General features: G+C 41.3%; 1 protein-coding gene across 2 annotated transcripts in view; it reads left to right on the plus strand.

Annotated features, from left to right (window-relative positions):
* TUSC3 (tumor suppressor candidate 3) overlaps nt 1-20,628 on the plus strand; it is a 293,630-nt gene that overhangs the window by 259,702 nt on the left and 13,300 nt on the right. For both annotated transcript variants that reach the window (XM_088478802.1, XM_088478801.1), the window contains exons 7-8: nt 3,225-3,288; nt 9,910-9,984. In XM_088478802.1, the coding sequence (XP_088334928.1) occupies nt 3,225-3,288; nt 9,910-9,984 (139 nt within the window). The remainder of the gene's footprint in view (nt 1-3,224; nt 3,289-9,909; nt 9,985-20,628) is intronic.

Raw genomic sequence — 20,628 nt, forward strand, 5'->3', positions numbered from 1 at the left:
CATTACTGATGTCAGTGGGGCCGGACTCAGACGGCAGGCGTTCCCATGGGAACGCCTCAGTCTGGCCGGCATGCCCACCAAAGGGGGCGTGCTGTCAGTCACCATCGACAGCACGCCCCCTTTGGTGCGAGACCCCGAGCGACGTATTTCTCGTCGCTCGCCGGGTCTCGCGCATGCGCACGACGGAGCTCCCTCCATCGTGCGCATGCGCAGTCTAACAACATCGACCCGCTAGCGAGCGAACTTTGCTCGCGAGCGGGTCTGAATGACCCCCAATGATCCCTATGGATCCCTATGCATTTTCTGAAAAACATTAGTGTGTTTTCATCTACAAGTAGATGTTACTAACTGCTTTGGGGCTCATTTACATTTGGATGTAAGTCAATTTTATGACACGCCTCTCATATGTAGCAGTACATGTCTACTTTACCGTGCGTTCATAGGTGCTGCTTCCACAATCTCCCTGAAATGCTTTTTCAAAAGTAGGCAAGTATGATGGTGACTGGGAGGTGTCTAGTAGTGCATGCAAAAATCATTGGAGCGTATTATGGGAATGTTGCGGGCTGGTCAATGCCAGCAGCTGCGTTCCCACACGCTCAACCATTCACATAAGAGGCCATACTTGATGGAGCAACTGCACCTGCCATAGGGTTGATGCAAGTTTTGATGGTGTGACTTTTGTGTGCGACTCAGGCCCAAAGAGTTTTCTGATTTTTATGTGTATCATTTTTACTGAAAATATTGTTTTCATTGGTTGTTTATGAAGCTTTTCACCTGTTGTGCACTTTGATTTGCCCTTGTGCATCACTTTAGCAAAAAACAAAATCTGTCATAGTCAGATTGTAGAAGCAAAATAGCCCCAAAGAAATCCCCATTAAAGCTATTTAGAAACAAACTGTGAAATATAGGCACCAAATTACCAGATCTGGAATTTACCAGGACTCCCCTCTACACTGCTTGATCACAAGTGGTTTCTGACTGGGTTTTTTTGTGTGTTGTTCAGAGCAGTTAGAGAAATAAATAGGTCTATTAGTGAACAGTGGGCCTGATTCAGAGCCGCTCGTAAGCGGCCGCTCGTTCGCTCTGAGCGATGTTCGCACAACTGCGCATGCGTATGTGTTGTAATGCGCATGCGCAAAACAGTCATTGCGGTCGGAAATCGTGCGCTCGCAAAACAGCGAGGGGCTGCTAATTTGATTGACAGAATGTACCGTTTGTGGGTGTTAATAGGGGAAGGTGCTTGAAAACGAGGGAGTGGAGACCCGAACGCAGGCGTGCCTAACGGTAAAAAGGGCGTTTAATGGGAGTGCATAATTAGTAAAGGAGCGTCATCGACCACGTCACTTGGTTGTCTTTTAGCCTGAACTGCTCACAGTGATAGCGGTAAGAAAAACCTACTACAAGCACTGCGAGCAGTTCAGAATCCTTTCGATGTACCCGATTAATCTAATAAATACCGGAGATGACGTGTGTTGCGAACGGCAAAGGGGCGTCTTTACAAAATAGCGAGCGCATTTTTCGCTCGCTCAGACATAGAGGCGTCAAAAAAACGCAAAGAGAGAGCGCTCAATTTAAATAGCCGGCCCCTTTTTTGGAACGACCGTCTGCAAATAGCGTCCGGCTCTGAATCAGGCCCAGTATTTGCAAAACTATGAACAGAGAGATTGATAAAACGTCATATTGCAACTCCTGTTTGCACAGAAGAATGGGTAGTGGATGTTTACTCAAAAAAAGCAGGACAAGACAAACACTCCACACAAATCTGTGCGGTAACCATCGGTATGCATGTGCAATGCATCTCAGATGCATGCAAAGAGGGAAAACAATGGCCATTTGCACCCGATGGCTTCCTTGCGTCCACCTCAGAATCACCCCTATAATGAAGGTATTTCACATCTTCCTTCCTTCCCAATTTGCTTCATTAGTAATTTGCAGGTAACCAATAACATTACATTTTCCAGTGTTAAGCTGGGTACACACTTACCGATGTCTGTACCCAGCGATGCGGCGGCTGACATAACCGAAGGCCATTACACATTACACGATTCGGTGCCCGACTGCTCGATATGTCGGGCACCGGCTCCATTCACCTGCCTGACATCATTCATCACATTGACAGATTGAGCAGAATATATTGCAGATCTGATGATGCGATGAACAACCCAGCGGGAGAGCGTAAGGGTACACACTTGCCGATGTAGACGATATTCCGGATTGGGCAACATATCGTCTAATGCAGTGGTTCTCAAACTCGGTCCTCAGGACACCACACAGGTCACATTTTCCAGGTCGCCCAACAGGTGCACAGGTGTATTCATTACTCACTGAAACATTTTAAAAGATCCACAGGTGTAACTAATTATCTCTATTCTGTGTGGAGACCTGAAACACATGGACTGTTTGGGGTCCAGAGGACCAAGTTTGAGAACCTGTGTTCTAATGTGTACCCACCTTTACAACAATGTTGATACTATAAAAGTTGTTTACTCCTTGGGCTCAATTCAATTTCAGGTGATTCCAGCAATGTGCCATTGCAGTGGCATTGGAACGTCAACAATGGCACACCAAATCACCTTTATTTCTCCCAAAACCTCTTATATTTGTTTGAAGCCCCATAGGAGTACTTATTGAAATAAAGCAATCTCATAACTACCATAAGTGTGGCATATGCACACACTAGAACACAAGCATAGCAGGCTATTGAATTAACCCTCTAGTGCTGCAGAGAAGCTGATCATTCTAAACTTGTTTTTCAAAAATAAGTAGATCCATTAGTCAAGTAAGACAAAGGGGTCAATCCAATTAGGTGCGAATTGCAAGAAGCAAGCTTGTTTAATGAAACTCAATGACCCGAGAATTCTCAAATCCAATTAAAAATGCCTATTTGCGGAACTCACAGCAGAGGTTTGCGAATTGACTGCCAAAAGTGCATTAAAAAGTGGGAAGACCATCCTGGACTCCCCAAAATTGATATAGATATAGTAAAATGCATACTGCAGGGCCAAAAATTGTAGGAGTTCATGCTTCTGCCGAATGATATGTTCCCTGAAAGTGCCCAAGTGAATTGCTACATCTGTTTTTCAAGGTCTACAAAGATATTAGACCATTTATATATGTTTAATGCACTTGTTTAATATACCTGTTATATGAACAACTTTACCTTTTAGATGCCGTAAATGTTTCTATGAATATTAAATTAATTCTTTCCTTTTCTTTCTTTTCAGAGTTACATCCATGGAAGCAGCCAGGCCCAGTTTGTAGCAGAATCTCATATTATTCTTCTGCTGAGTATCCTTTTTATGAAATATGGTACAATGTTTATATTTTTGCCATTGAACTGTTTATTTTGTAGGATGATACAACTGTTCATGTAAAGGCTTAGAGAGGATGGGTAAGTACTCCTTTTTTTAAGATGGTGAAAGTGAAAACACTAGTCATGGTAGTGTGGGTTGTTGCAAATAATCCTTAACTTCTGTATTAAAATAAAATGTTTGCTGGAAATCTATTGTAGTAATGATACAAACTGTCTACAGATTCAGCTGGGTGTAATGCAGTGAGGAGAGCATTATGGCCAAGGAGTACTGTATGTGGAGAATCTGTGCTACCTTGTGATTTTGGTTACTTTCAAAAACATTCTTTTATACCTCCCAACAGAAATATTAGGATATAATAGGTATAGCAAGATTCATCCACAACGTACCAAATTCCTAAAGGTGGTCCCACTCTTTGCCATCAGATTGTGCCCCTTTTGTCTGACAGAAATCAGGACTGCATGGTGAAAATTGGCATGCTCTGTGCCATGTCTACCCTTAAGGCCTTTGCCCGTGTTCACTCCGGTTAATTGTTTCATTTGTACATGGACAGCAGATCTTCAATATAACTCATAAGGCTAGAAGTTTTGTTTGTTTAAATAGATTGTCCACTTGTGGACCAGAGGTTTACCTGAGACTGTAATGCCAGAATACTTGAATTGTGAAACATTGAATACTGTAGCTTTCTCTTTAGGAACTTTATACCCTCAGCAGTTCGAGAAGCAGCATCTCTAGAGATATTCAAAGGGGACTCAAACTCATCTGCTCACCAAGTCTTATGACTGCAAATAATGGTATTTCATTATACGGCATAATGCACAATGTTAAACATTGCACTTCAGCTCTCTGCTTCAGATAAATGGGGTGATCCTGGGGGTCTTCTTGTTTGGTATACGTAGGGAAAAAGTTTCATTAATAAGGGTTAGCCTGAAGTGGTCAACCTCCCTTGAACTTTTAACACTTCAATTTCTAAATAATTCAATTTAGATGGACATTGGCTATAGATGTAACATTGGCTATAAATGCCGAAGATCATGAAAGTCAAAAATGATTTGTTTTTTTGTTTTTTACTATGCAACATTAGCAAACATCCACCAACTTTATTCAGAGACAGCCAAGCAAAAGCTGAGTGCACTTTTGTAACTGTTGTGGTTGCTAGAATCAAACACATCTTTCCTAGTCTGATCCATTCTCTCACCTTCTCAGCTAATGATGCGCATGACATGTAAAAAACATTGCAAGATAAAAATGCAGAAGTAAACCAAGCACTCATGTATGCAGAACTCTCTCCTACCCCTTCTCTCTCTGTGGAATTATTTACTATGCAGCAGTGCTGATGGAATAACATTTTTCTCTTGAGCTCTTGAGCCAAATGGTTATATATGTGTGTGTATATATATATATATATATACACTGTATGCATATATATATATATATATATATATATATACACACACATTCATATATATTGTATATATTGTTGTTGTTAATTTTTGTTTTTTTAGCCTAGAGGTTATCAAATATATATGCATATCACTAGCAGGGGCACATATTCAAATATGGAAAACTGACCATGCATAAAGCTGGAACAATGTAATTTGCTATAAACAAAACAAAGCTTCTTTATAACTTAATACCCAGAACACAAAGGGATGCATACATGAGTAGACATTATGTAAAACACTTGGTTTGTTCTATTTTTGACAGTTTTATGTGGTGTGCTATTGAGTTGACTAAATAAATGTTAAATACCTGAAGTACAACCGTACAGTACTGTAGTACTATCAGCAGATTTCCATGTTAGGCGAGAGACACTCCTACTGAGCAAGCAGAGTGCGAGTGACATTTACCGGACTTGCTTTTAGAAATGCATTATGTAACTGGATAGATCCATACACAGGAGCAGGGCGAATGTGATGTCACAGCATATCAGTCTCAGCCTTGTGATCTGCATCTGATTGATGGAATGTCTACATGATCAAACCGTCCACAGTGACTATCTCGACATTTGTCATGTCTACACAGATAACATGATGAACTGACGACAAACCATCCCTTGTGGCCCAGTGTTGACTTATATTCTCCGCGTCGTCTTCTGGGTCAAGGTGACCATTTACCAGTCACTTCAGACTTGGACCTGTGATGCTCCCGTGTTCAGGTAAGTATTTCTTCCCTTATCCATTACCCTCCCAATATTGCCTAATGCTAAGACCCCCCCTCCTCTCGCAGCCTAACTCCCCCTGCAGCCTAAACTCCCGGCAGCACCTAACCTTCGGCATCTTTAGTATGTCAACATTTCACATGGTGACAGTTCCGATGTTGACATTGTAACAGACATTATGAATGTTGACATGGTTATTGTCAACCTTCTGACCAGATACCGATTTCATTAGTGCAATGTCTTAAAGTCGTAGGGCCTGATTCAGAGATGTAGACTAATGCCGTCCCTGCTGTAAAAATATGCAAATATCGCAGCCTACAGGATTGGTGTTGAGACACTCAAATGCTGCTTTCCAAATCTGATGCAGCATCGGTCTCAGATCATTTGATTATTGGCCTTCTGAGGAAACCTATGTTCGCGCAGAATTGTTGCATGAACTGAGATGCCTGAGCCATTTTGATCACAATCGCGGTCTGTGGTATGCACCCACAAACTGTCAGGACACTCCTACATTTGAGCCATCACTCCCCCGTTACGTCCCCCAAACAGTCCCTGGCTTTGCAATTAAATCCTCTCTGCATCTGGAGTTGCAAGACCATGGCAGCATCGGCACATTGCAACTCCAACGCATGCGCAGACCACTAATAGCCAACTGTAGGTCCATCGGAATAGCATCAATCATTGAAGCAGGCTCGTGGGCATCTGTAATGGAGTGGTGATGTAGTACTTTACTTTTTATAAGGGCTGCAGTTGGATGTAAAATTAACACAAAATTATTTATTTTCCAACATGCCGGATTTTGTCACCTTTAATCTCCATGAAAACATTAGTGAAGGAACTTATTAGTACGGAGAATTGGTAAAATTTATTCAGAAAATGCTACAATAATTCATGATGATGACGGGTTTGTCTTGGATTTGTAACTACTTGCTAGTGCACCCTTGTTGCTCTTATTTAAATACACATGCATAGCAAGGACAGTTCACATGACCTTTATTGTAAATATTATGTGTCCTATAAATGTGCACTAAGATATATCAACATCAATTAACAAACAGTAGTATAATATTCTGACAGATTTATTCATATCGATTTCCTGATCTTTTGTAACTGCTGACAAGGACATTACAAGGGGACATCACAGGTCTTACAGCGTTCTGATTACTGTAGCATATTTATTGCTGGCAGAAGATATTTCACCTTATTAATGTGCAAATCATGTCATCTGCCAATAACATAATGATGACCAATCTTCTACTGAAGCATCTAAATCCAAATAATGAATCATTTGTCTTTTGGACAAGTACCATCTGTTATTAATTCACTGAGCATTAATTTGAAGATGAGCAAATTTGGGATAACTGTTAATTACATCGCATTGTTTTCTCTGCATTATTTTAGCATATAGTATTAAACACTATAATCTGATCATTGCTGCCAAAGACACTTATTCTATTGGCTGAGAACAGTTATTTGCTACAAAACAACTACTTCTGGGGGCGATTCAATTCAGCACGATGCTGAATAGCTTCGGGAGGGAACTCCCATAGCTATTCAAGTCACCGCGATGTTAGGGCGACTAAAGGGATTTCTTCTTGCACCCCCCTGAGGGTGCGAGGAGAAATCTGACTAAAGTGCAATTTGTACGGCTGATTTCCAGCTTAGTGCGGCGATGACAGACGCGCGGCTGGCACTTTATATGGAGAACTCCGGTTATTGTGCCTAAACACCCAGGTTGAGTCGAGAGAACCAGCATTCTCCGACTAAACCAATTCCCGACCAGGCAAAGAGGCGGTAAATTGAATAGCTCTGGGAGCTCCCTCCTGCAGCTATTCAGCTCGCACTGAATTGAATCACCCCCATTGTCGAACTATACAGATTTGTCCTTATACACTATTGCTACAGATGCACCAAACCAACCCTCTCAGTGTGCCAGGTCCTGTGCAACTCTTCTAGTGCCAGACGTCTTTTTTGCCTCAAAATGCATCTTAGCCGAGATGCTGCTGTGATACAAATAAGACACAAAATTCAGGAAAAAGTACAAAAGTATGGGAATCACTACTCGTAGCAGAGAGGCTTACGTTGTGCCAAGTGTCTCATGCCATATTGTGCACTAAGGATAGTTGAATGAATACACATGTATATCAGGGCTGAGCAGTCAGGGTAGACAGAGCCTCCCCTGTCATACTACTGAGATTTAAGAAAAAGTGATTAGAATAATACAAAGAAAATATTTATAACTTATAAACATGTTCATTGTAATCTTTTTTATAGTTAACACTCACCAGCTTTGTGTAACTCCCTGGGACTACAGAGAGATGAGGCAGCAACAGCTCAGCTTTGCTTCTGTATAGTCAGACACTGCTTGCAGAGCTGGGGGCGGCGCCACACCATTGGCAGAAATAGAGCTAATAGAGGCATGCCTCTGAGTATGGGGGCGTGCCATGAGTACTGATGGACACCTTGGATGTGTCAGGTGGCCAAGAAGTGCACTGCAGTGTTTAGAGATCGGAACTCAGTCAGCAGCAGCAAGAGAAGACACAGTGATGCAGATAGGAGAATCAATGGACACTGAAGCTTAGTGTAGTGAGTGGAGAGTTATAGTGAGTAGGGGGTGAGACAGACTCCGAGCACTCTGACCCATCTCCATGTGTGCCTCCCCAGCCATTGACCTCTCAACACATCACTGATGTATATAAGAAGACCCTACTACCCTAAATTTTATTCTTTGTAAAATGAATGATCATTATAATCAACACTTAAAATGTTTAATTAAAACGTGCATGTTTCAATTCCTATGGCATTACATGTCCAATATATTGTATTTATCTAGTTTAAAGGTCACAGTAGTGCAGCAATACAAAATGAGGGAAAGCCTTCCAGCAAGTGCAATTAGGCCCAGGGGATGCAAAGTGGTTCAAGAATAATTAGATGCATAACAAACACCGCGGCTTTATTTAAAGTCGGCACTGCCTAGAAATTGCAAGTTGAAATGCGTTGACAGACATTCTGCACCCAATGTGCTAGAGTTCCTTCACCCAACACCCCATTCACTGCTTCCTCATTTAAATACTGTAAGTGGTTGGTAAAGACTGAGCAGGAGCAAAAATAAATTAGTAGAATTAACATAAAAACAATTACTGTATTGAGTTACAGTTAATTAGAGACATGCAAATGATATTAAAAGGGATTATCACACAAACTTAGAAAAATAAGGTTATAACTGTAAGCCAAGAATTTATGTACACCAATTGATCAACAAATCAGGAGAGCACCCACTGGGTTGAAATATGTCTTTCTCTTTGGGTAACTGGTACAGTAATGGAAGAGAAAATATGGGGAAAATAATATAAGGAGTACTGTAGATTTACTAAAGCTTCTAAAACAGACAACTGGTGGTGTTGCCCATAACAACCAATCAGATTATGTCATACTTGCCGACAGGAAGGAGGGAGCTGAATGTCTGCTTACAGCTGGGGGGCGTGGCCGGGCAATGATGAAGAATTGGGGGCAGGGCCGGGCTCGTGACCGTGCGATTACATCATTGTGGCCCCACCCCCTAGTCACAATGCCGAAATTCACGACACTGTGAAGCAGGGGGCGGGTCCACGATGACACAATTCAGCACAAATCGTGTCACCGCCCCCCCCCCCCCCCCGCTGCGGGGGTTTCTATCTTCACTCTGGGGGAAGATTGGGAGGGTCGGCAGCTGCCGGGAGGCTTGCCTGCCTTTTCTGGGGGGCCGGCAGTGGCACCCGATATTCGGGAGGCTCCCGGCCAAATCGGGAGGGTAGGCCAGCCTGGATTATGTATTTAATTTTCTAGAATGCAGTAGAGAAATGATAGAAGCTGATTGGTTGCTATGAGCAAATCCACCTTCCAGCCTTCACAGCCTCCTGGATCATCGTGCGGTGTTGGTGTTCTTACCGTCGCTAAGGCCCCCTTCCCCTCATCATGACGTCATGTGGTCGGGGGTTGTGGCTGGCAGAGGGCGCCGCAAAGCCCTGTTTCGGTGCTGCATGTATTTAGATATTATTATCAAGAAACAGACCTGGGGGGTTAGCACATTGCTATCACACTATTCATTAAATGGTAGTGTTATCTTGGAATAGATATAGCAACACCAAAGTTTCTTAAAAATGGGACTTTATTGTTAATTAGAGAGGGCACAGTAGCTGGGAACACTTTGAAATGTATTCTAATGCCATTGCGTCAATCATGTAAAATAAAATGTGTTTTGTTTCTCTGACCATGAATCTGTTTTACTATACTTACTTCAGCTACATTAACAAATACAATAGAACCTCGCTAAGAGTTTTGTTCTGTTGTCTTCTGTGCCTGACTGAAATGGGTTTTTTTTTTTGTTTTATCAGCTATTGTGCTTGAAAGGTAAAATGACATACACAGATTTTTTGTGTTCCTTAACAACCCTTTTAGATGCTGCCATTACCATGGGAATGGTTCTCCTCAATGAAGCTGCAACCTCAAAGGGAGATGTTGGAAAAAGAAGAAGTGAGTCATTTGGGAACCATCGTATAAGAAAAGTATTGTATTGTATGTGCCCTGATATAGGATCCTAGCCGGCATTTCTCCAGGACAGTTTAGGAAATACACTATTTGCTAACTGTTGTGCTAGGGTGTGCACACCGTATGACTTGTTGTTATGTCTCGCAGTATAGCAGCATCTATTCGCCTGTCAGGCATACAGTGGCCATTGAGTCAACATGTGATGCAAAAGATATATAGATATAAATCCAAACAATTATCATCCTCAATTTAATTCAATCACATATATAACATATGTTTAAAGTATTCTACATATATAAAAAGGTGAATATAAAAATGAAGTTTTAAAAACAAGGTGCTGACATATTTTTGTAGTTCAAATTACAGGTATTCTAAATATCTTGGTAGATTTAAAATCAATATTGCATTAAACATAGTAGAAACCAATTCTATATTATTCAATATGTTAAAATGAAAGAATAGAAATAATTTAAGAGACCTTTAAAAATTAAATTAATAATGCATACAATTATTTCAATAAAAATGGACCGCTCTCAAAAAACTCATTCATTACAAGTGGTACCTAATACTTCAAGTTTTATATGTTCAATGACATTAAAAATCAATTGATCAGCATTAGATTTAGGTTCAAGGATACAATAATTAATTCCATTTGTAGTATTATGCACAGTACATGCTCCTGTATATGCAACTTCATTTGGTCAAATCAATATATGTAAATGTGACTACACATTAGACGATATGTTGCCCTAACTCTGATGGATGGCGCCAACATATAGTCAAAATCGCCTAATGTGTACGCACTGTGTTAGCTCATGAGCGCTCCCGTTTGGTCACCAGTCGCATCGTCAGTTCGTCCCTACATGCAGCTCAGTCAGACAATACGAATGATGACCCCATGCAGCGGGATGCTGCTGGTGCCGTCATACAGTATTTGGCGGTTGGGCACTGGGTCGTTTAATGTGTACCGGCGCGCCCAATATGTCGGCCCATTGTCTGGGTAGTCGTCGTCGCATCGCTGGGTACACACATCGGTTAGAGTGTACCCAGCTTAAGGTCATATGTACATTCTATGATATATACAAATCATAAAATCTTTTACCTTAAAGTTTTTTGGTATTATTAAAACTATAAAAAAATTTATTAGCATTATTAGTAAATATTACAGTGACTGCCTTTGTAGAAATCCAGCAACCTTCCCTCTAGAAAAGTCCTTCTGGTTTCTGGAATGGAGTTTGCTGGAAAGCTGGGAGTCAATTTTAGGTTTCTTCTTTCCTTAAAAATTTATGTCACATTATGTTAGGTAACATTTTATTTAGAATTGGGTCCATTTGTAACACTTTCTACTGTTTTCTTAGGTTGTTCCTGATTTGTCTTTCATGTTATAAAAGAAATCGATTCTCATTTCCTTTTTCTTTGTACAGTAATTACATATATTACTTCTTGGTATTCATGGTCTTTTCTATTGCTTTCTCTGTCAAATCATTGGGATAAACTCTTTATTTAAATCTCACTGTGTAATACTAGAGTTGTGTTTGACGGGTTGGATACGGGATGCCGGTGATCATGATCCTAGGCGGTCAAAATCCTAACGCCGGCATCCTGACAGGGTTAGGATACCGACAGTTGCCTGTCAGTATCCTGACCCTCTCCCTACCCCTAACCCTCCCACCCCGCTGCCTAAACCTAATTCCCCTGTAGTGCCTAAACCTAACCTCGCCCCCACCCTGAACCTAACCCTCCAGGGTCGCCGACAGCCGTGCCGGGCCCAGGTGACAGGGGGCATGACCTAATCACGGGAGGCGTGGCCACGCCCCTTTAGATATTTTTAAAGTAATTTTTGCAGCGCTGCGCGTTGGGGAGGGGGGCGCTGTGTGCCCCTCAGCCCAGCGCACAGCCAATGGGGGGCACGATCAGCGTGATTGCTCCCCCCATAGGCATAGTAGACTGCTCCGGCTGCTGCTTTAGCAGCCGCGAGCAGTCTCCCAGTGCAGCCCAGCACACAGTAGCGTGTGCTGGGCTGCTGTGACGTAAGAAGGAGGGGGAGCAGTGCCAGACCCGGGCCCCTCCAGCAAGCCTGGGCCTGGGTAATTAGTAACCGCTCCCCCCTCTCGGCGCCCCTGCCCTTAGTGCCTATCCCGACCCTCCCCCTAGTGCCCAACCCTATCCCCAGTATTTACTGTCAGGAAGCCGGTGTCGGGATTCTGGTGTCGGCATTCTAAGCGCCAGCATCCCGACTGTCAGTATAATGACCACAATCCCATATTGTCATCTTTATAATGTCTCCTAACAGAACTGAGACTCCGGTATGTGAATTATCTATTTTTTAAGGCGTTCACTGTTAAAGTTTATATAGCTATTAGTGTTCACCTTTTTATATACTTTTTGTGAACAAATTTAGATATTTGGACTCAAATTAAGATTACAAAAATAACTTTAATGTTTACTAATGTTATTTGTGAATGCTTCCAAACCAATGAATTATCATCTGTAAAGCAACCATCATAATTGCTCTTCCCAATGAATGCATTTTCATTAAAAATTAATCATTTCTCAGAGTGACCCATCAGCAAATTAACATAACTCAGGGAAAAAATAGACCCCCCATTGCTGTACCTCATATTTAGAGGTAATAGGTATCTAGAATTATAAATAATTATGTGATAAAATGAGCTATATGTAATTACATAAAAAGGCTTTATGATCATTATCCAATGTAGAATCTGCCATGAAATACTCCTGACTTTGATGCATTGTTCATGCTTGGTTGATGTATAAAGTGACTGTACATCAGTTGTTACCCGGTCGTAATTCTATTGTCCTATTGAAACCGGTCCAGCAATTTCAAAACTACAGTTGTGTGCTTAATATGATAGAAGGTCATTAACATATTTAAAAAAAAATATCTCTACGTACTCGGGTACATGTGACATAAGTGATTCTATACCTGCTATGATGGGTCTACACCCGGTCACATGACCCGCATACAAACAGGAAGCAGAACATCGCGGCAGGCACCAGGTCGGTGCAGAGACAGCAAAAACTATGAAGCTGAGAGGGCATCCCCAGGAGTAGTGTGGTCGGCGCTCACATTGGTGAAGACAAGATGAGTCTCCCTCGTGTGGAGGTAGTGCCCGGCAAACTTTAACTACCAGAACCGGAGCGACTCCCTCCTCAGGCAGCTGCTTATCCTCGGGACAAGGTCCAGTGTTGCGTGACTTTACACAGACACACCACCAATCAATCAGTCCTGGTGGTAGCACAGTCCGGGGTCCCTTGTTGTACACCCTAGCACCCGTCCCCCTTCTGCCCCAAAGATAACCCGGTCAACTAGAGCATCATCACTTCATCAGTGACTTTAAACTACTGGTTGGCAGCATTAATTTGGGCAAGGGGACCACTGGACGCCGTGGTTCATTCCCCCTGGAATCCACAGCAGAACTTGTTTAACGTTGACTACTTTAACTGTTGCAACAAACAGCCACTGTAATCAACTCCACCATATATTCTTTTTTATTATTTTTCTTTATTATTTTAGGCTTTATTGCATTTATTTACTGTTTATATTCATTAGCTTGATATGATATGAGACCACAGATTGGCTCTGGATACCATTCCAGTTTGTGATCATATGTTCTACATTATCAGTAAAGGATTTTTGTTAACATTATGATGGATTCATTAGCAGATTCTTGAATATTTATTATATACACATCCCTAGCAATCTACAAGACCTTACCCATACTTCTAACATAGGGGTATAGAGAAGGACCTCATAGATAGCTAACTCCCGCCCATGATGTGGAGTTAGAGCACACTTTAGGCAGCAAAGGATTAGTGCGCAGTAATATCGCTTTAATATTTATCTATAACTACAGTACAAACCCACCATCTTTAGCTGTCTCCTTGTTCACCAGTCCTTGATTATTGTGTCACAGAAATGGGGGAATTTTATCTTTATCCAATATTCCAGGCTCCTCTTCAAAGGCAGCAGGCAAACGTATAATTCACAATTATTATTAGCACCCAATTTACTTCTTTCTTTTGTGACCTCATCTGTAAAGAAATTGCAGTTCAAAAACTTTAAAGTCTTTGTTTGATTTCCCTTGCAGCACTAATATTTGCAGGGATGTCTTAAATTTGAGAAATGACTTTCCCACTGAAACTTTTTTTTATCTCAATTGTTCAAACGCACACAATAAAATAAAAATTCTCTTCCTCCACTGTGAAAGACTGAGGGAGCTTACACACTAGACGATATGCTCCCTGAGCGATATCGTCTAGTGTTTCCCCAGCAGGGTGTGCTCAATGTCGTTCATGACATTGAGCACACCCGCTGAACGATATCAGTAATGATATCGTTCAGCGCCGGGCTCTCTCCCCCATTCCCCAACATGCAGCAACAACATCGTCAGGTTGGCCTGCATGTATACTCGATGAACGATAATGACCTACAACCCACGGGAACGCGCGTCGTCATTATCGTTCATCGTTTTGGTGTTAAAAATGGACGATAAAGTGGACGACTGAACGATAACGATATCGTTAATGTTCAGTCGTCCACTTTAATCGCCCAGTGTGTACGCACCTTTAAACCATTCTCTTTTTTAATTAGATTTTTTGTTCTTCTCCAAATCTCTGTCTTTCCTTGAATTGGTTATAGATGGTACATAATCCATGTTACCTCCCAACATACCCAATTTTGGTTGGACACACCCACATTTCGTGCACTGTACCGCTATCCCGCCAGCAAGCCTTAGTGTCCTGCAGGAGGGAAGGGGAGTTGGGATGTTTCTCACCTTCTGCTCTGGATAGCAGAGCATCTAAACACTAGGGAGAGGGACTGGGTGTAGCCTGCGAAAAAACCAACAGCGAGTTTCATTACATATAAAGTGTTTGCTATTAAACCATTGTAGGTATTGCACAATACAAAAGAAAACACACCACCGCGCAAAAACAAACAGCTCACTTCGACATGAACCTAGGAGTCACCCTACACCCCAAATACAAACGATACAGAAAAATCAAATGTGGTTCCGGGAGGTGAGCGTTGTAAATGACCCAAGGAAATTTTCGACCAATTGGTCCTCTCCTTTTCTTTTCGGATGGCCCCTCAAGATGGTAGGTGGATAAAAGGGAAGACACACCACACACCCTACACCCATATATAGTTATCTTACCTCTTCGCAGTCTCCAGAGTGCAGCAAAATCACAGGGAAAATGGCGGCGGTCATTTTCCCGATGACTTCTGCATGCGCAGTAGAAATTCCCACGGGAAAAAGGCATGTATGCCATTTTCCCAGAGACCCGTGCATGCGCAGTAGATTCGGGCACCAAGCCAGAATCTACTGCGCTGTCAGAGAGATGGGGGCCTGCACTGAGTCAGCACATGGCCCCACTCCTCTCTTAAAACACCCCTGGGTGTATGAGAGTGTAGAGGAGAGTACAGAATCATGTTTGTAGTGTTGTGAGTTTTAAATATGATACCTGAGTCATTTGTCTTTGTGCATTTGTTTGTCTTTGTTCTTATATTTCATTTTTAAACTTTTGGTCTGTGTCTATTATCTGTCTGTTTGTCTGTCATGTGTTGTTGTGTGTTAGAGGTGTATAGGTAGTGTGTTACAGTTTCTGTTTGTTCTGTTTATTTTTTGCTGCTTTATTTGTCATTTGTGTGTTGGAGGAGGACATCTTGGAGGAGGATTGTAAGTGAGGTTATCAATGAAGAAGAGAAAGTTGTAGGGGTCCACCATGAGTTGGTGGAGAAGTGGTAGCATGCACCAGGGAAAACAAAACTGGGCGCAATGTGAGGTTTGATGAGAATAGTGCACTGGTGCATGCTATTGTGCCAGTGTATGATAGGCTGTTAGGGAGTCAGGCACACTGCACATCCTTTCCCCGCAGAAAAACATTATCACAGTCTGTGTGTGATGCAGTCAATGCTGTGGGCTCTGTGAAGCATAATATAGAGAACTGCCGCAAAAGGTTCTCAGATGTCAAAAGGGCCCTTAAAGCAGAATTAGCTGAGCAGAATAATGCTACCAGAGTAACAGCGGGTGAGCTACCACACCATGGGAACTTTACCCCATGTAAGGAGAAACTGCGGCAGATTATTCCTCCAGGGATACTCCCTGGCATGCATTTTAGGTCATAGATCATCCACCCTACTAAACCCAGCCTGGTGAGTAACAGACATTGTTAATATTTTATTGCCACTTTGAATTATCACTGGGGAGGCTATATATGTTCGCCATAGTTACTTGAAGAAACATTTCTCTTTAGTTAAATGCCTTGAGAAAGTAGCCTGTATAATCCCTAACACCCTAGAGCTCACAGACTGAAAGGAGCCTGTGGCCAGAAATACAGGGCACACAATAATTTACACAGCCCAGGCACTGTATAGTTACTCCCAGACAAAGGTTCTAAGTCATCTGTCACCTGCTCACATAGGTTCAGGAAGTTTGGTCGGTACTGCCTAAAAAGATGGACAAACTCCTGATCTGAGATGCAATCCGAGGCCATTTGGGATCTATACATACCTAATATACATACCTCTGGCACAGACCCTACTGAGGCCCTGGATCTGATGTTGTATCTGTGCCCTCCTCCTGTGCTGCTCCTCACTCAGGAGCCCAGTCAACAGAATTTGAACATAGTTGAATTGTACACAGGGGTAGAACTATGGGAGACAATGGAGGCGCCTGCCGCCAGCACTGAAGTGGCATCTCCTCCATTGCCCACAATATATTCACCCCACTTAAGGCTATTTCATATAAGTGTTTTTGTGCATATGTGATAGATAGATAGATATGCACCATATATATTTTCCTTTTTTTTTAGGGGGGGGGAGAGGAATCACCAAATTATAACTTGCCTCCGGGCGTCTACTACAGCCACACTGAAGTGAAATAGGCTTCAGTTAGGCTTATATACGGTTTACATGTGTTCTTATAGGCTATATATATATATATGTGATAATAGATGCTGATCTTCATTAAACTCACAGACCTGGGGGCCGTCTGTTGTTTGGCAAATTTTTATTTTGTGAGTTCCGGGCGAGTTTGCAATCACTCACTATTACATATGGCGAGTTATATGTTTGGAGGGCGTGTTGTTCCGCAGTGATAACGGTTGGTGCAAGATTTCTGTGAGTTTGCATGGCCTCACGTTCTATTACATACGGAGAATCCACACTCGTAGGAATCTCGCACATTTGACAATCTCGCACTCTATTACATTACATACGCAGTGTCAGATTTTCTCATAGTACCATTTCTTGTAACAAAGTTTGCAAATCTGTGCCATTGCCTCAGTCATTCAAAGTCATTTCTCATCTTTTGTATCTCTCTAACACAGCTGTGGTATATTTTCAAATGTCTCTGCACTTAATTAAAACATTGCACAACAAAATATTCTTTATTAATTAAAACCATGTCTAGTTCTAAAAATGACCAAAGATTAAAATGATGTCCATGTCTGACTTACAGTATCTCTTATCTATTCTCTAGACATGACTTTTGTTATGCAGCAGATAAGAGAAAAACACAAAAATATTTGAATGTACTGTGATAGGAACACCAGCATCTTTAGAGAATGATGAAAGTCAACTACTGGTGATAACTACTTCATCAGGATCTTGCACTCATTTTAGTATTTACCAAGTTTGAATTTGTCAGTACATCTGATAAGGTAGCTTGCAGCTCAGGTGCGAGAAATGTAACTATTGTTTTCTTTAATAAGGGGGCATCTTGCATCAATTTAACATCTTTAAGCTGTTTTTTACTGTATCTTTTTCTAGATTTGTCGTTGAAGTTTTGTGTTTTATAGAATACCCAACTCCAGGCTTGATACTAGCCATTTGTTTCCATGTTGCTTATTTAACTAATAATCAAAAAAAACTTTTATTTACTCCAATTTAGGAGATAATGCAGGTAGCAAGTGGGAAGGAAGGTTATAAAGCATATAGCATATATGTTACAGCCTATGTTACATATAGCAAGGTTAGCTGGTTACAGTGAAACACCACACCTTTATTACAGATACTGTATCTATGTATGCAGAATCTTATCTATATTGAATCATTTTTAAGCATTTAAAGTTTTTATTTTATGACGCCCTCTCAAATTTACACAGTGTTCATGGTAAATATGTACATCACCTAGTGGCATCAAAGTGTACTGCAGCTTTAAATTTTCAAGACGGGTTCTCGCTGGCTTTCGCACACTAATTTATAATTTTTAAGTGCATGCTTTGCTGTGTCTTCTTGCCTTATTGGTTGTGACCAAAAGGATTATTGTTTTGTTCCTGGATTTTTTTTTCAATATCTCATCATGTTTACTTTTCCTTGCCTTATTATGCAAACCTGTGAGGGCTATTCATTAACTTTTTGTGACCTAATTAAGTCCCTCTCTGGGCAAAAATAAATGAAGGTCCTTGTATGTGGTGCCTCAAGGGGTCAAAGAGAGGATTTAGTTGTTACTTTACTACAGCAGACCATTCTATCGCTGTATGTGTTCCAATATGTACAATTTAGCTGATATGTATTCTTTAATCTCATCTGACTTCTCGTTTACATGTTAATTGATGGAATTGTAATCTTGAATTTATTTAGTTATTTGCTGCTCTAAAACAAGATTACCTAGTTTAAGGTTACAGTATAAAAAGAATACCAGGAACAGATGCAAGAAAAACTTTCTAACAAAATGATGAACAGAAGGCTGTATAAACCTGATGTAGGTTAAGCCACAAGCCTAGGGTCTGGCTTCTGTGGTCCTGTCATTCTTTCATTTGTGGGGGTGGGCTTAATGTTTAGGTTACTTAAATCCATGTCTTTAAAGCTAGGTACACACTAGGCCGACAGGTTTAGCCAACCTGACGATCTATTTAACGATTGGAAAGTGTATACACACTTAAATCAATGTCTTTAAAGCCAGGTACATACTAGGCTGACGGGTTTGGCTAACCTGCCGACCTATTTAACGATAGAAAAGTGTATACACAATTAAATCCATGTCTTTAAAGCTACAGTAGGAACACACTAGGCTGACAAGTTTGGCCAACCTGCCGATCTATTTAACGATTGGAAAGTGTATACACACTTAAATCAATGTATTTAAAGCTAGGTACACACTAGGCCGACGGGTTTGGCCAACCTGCCGACCTATGTAACGATTGGAAAGTGTATACACACTTAAATCCATGTTTTTAAAGCTAGGAACATACTAGGCTGACGGGTTTGGCCAACCTGCCGACCTATTTAACGATTGGAAAGTGTATACACACTTAAATCAATGTATTTAAAGCTAGGTACACACTAGGCCAACGGGTTTGGCCAACCTGACGACCTATGTAACGATTGGAAAGTGTATACACACTTAAATCCATGTCTTTAAAGCTAGGAACATACTAGGCTGACGGGTTTGGCCAACCTGCCGACCTATTTAACGCTAGAATAGTGTATACTGTATACACACTTAAATCAATGTCTGTAAAGCTAGGTACACACTAGGCCGACGGGTTTGGCCAACCTGCCGACCTATGTAACGATTGGAAAGTGTATACACACTTACCAATCGCCTGCACGATGTGTCATAATTGACATCACAAATGGGCGGGCATTTTGTTTGCCCACCCAGTTGAGCTGTCACTTGCCTCCAGGTCTCTGCAGCATGTGTACGGGTGATCGGCAGGTCGCCCCGTACACACCAGCAGATGAAACTATATATCTGCATTATATATCTTTATCTGCTGGGCTGCACAGCATATCGGATATGTCTGTGAATGACGTTCACAGACATATCCGCTGTACATACTAGCACACTGGTCTCCAACGTTAATTGAGGTGTGAGCTACTTTAGAAAAATGAAACCTCCTGAAGAGCTACTAAAATTGTAGAAAAAATATATCTGGCTAATAACCAACAATTGAAGGTAATTTAATGAAAATTAAAATAAAAAAATGTTTCATAGAAAATAAAACTGCATTTAATTATTACAGTGATATTGTAGTTTGTAAATAAAATGTAAACACAGGCACATTTCACTGTTAATTACCAGCTCCAAGGATAGACAGGGCTGCTGTGTGATTTTCTGGCAGGGCTGGGCGAGAGTCACTTGCTCCACCATAGCGTAGATGCCGTGGGTGGAACCACGAGGAAGCACGGCAGGTGATTGCTGTAGAGGCTGCTGCAATCACCCCAGAGGTCACTTCCTCCTAGTTGACTAGGCAGTACTGCAGCTAGGTGATTTACCAGCTACTGGTTGGAAACCATTGCACTAGCAGATGCAATATATATATATATATATATATATATATATATATATATATAAAAACACAGTAATTACACTGCAGGAGCGCTGAAGTGGGTAAAATAATAACAAGTAAACAGATAAAAGCAGCTGTATAAGAAGAGGGTAGTCAGTCCTCAAAGATATTAAAAAAGAAATAGAGAAAATAACAGCGCTCAACTATAATGAGTACATTTAATCATTTAATAAGGCATACAAGATACCAATATGCATATAGTTTAAAATGTTCAAAAGAGCATAAAATCAGTCCAATCCACCAGTCACATAGATCTCATCAGATGCTAGGAGGCTTAGATGATAGTCCAATAATATTGATCCAGTGGTA

The sequence above is a fragment of the Taudactylus pleione genome, unplaced genomic scaffold (assembly GCF_031769625.1).
Source record: "Taudactylus pleione unplaced genomic scaffold, aTauple2 ptg000218l, whole genome shotgun sequence".
NCBI lineage: Eukaryota > Metazoa > Chordata > Amphibia > Anura > Myobatrachidae > Taudactylus > Taudactylus pleione.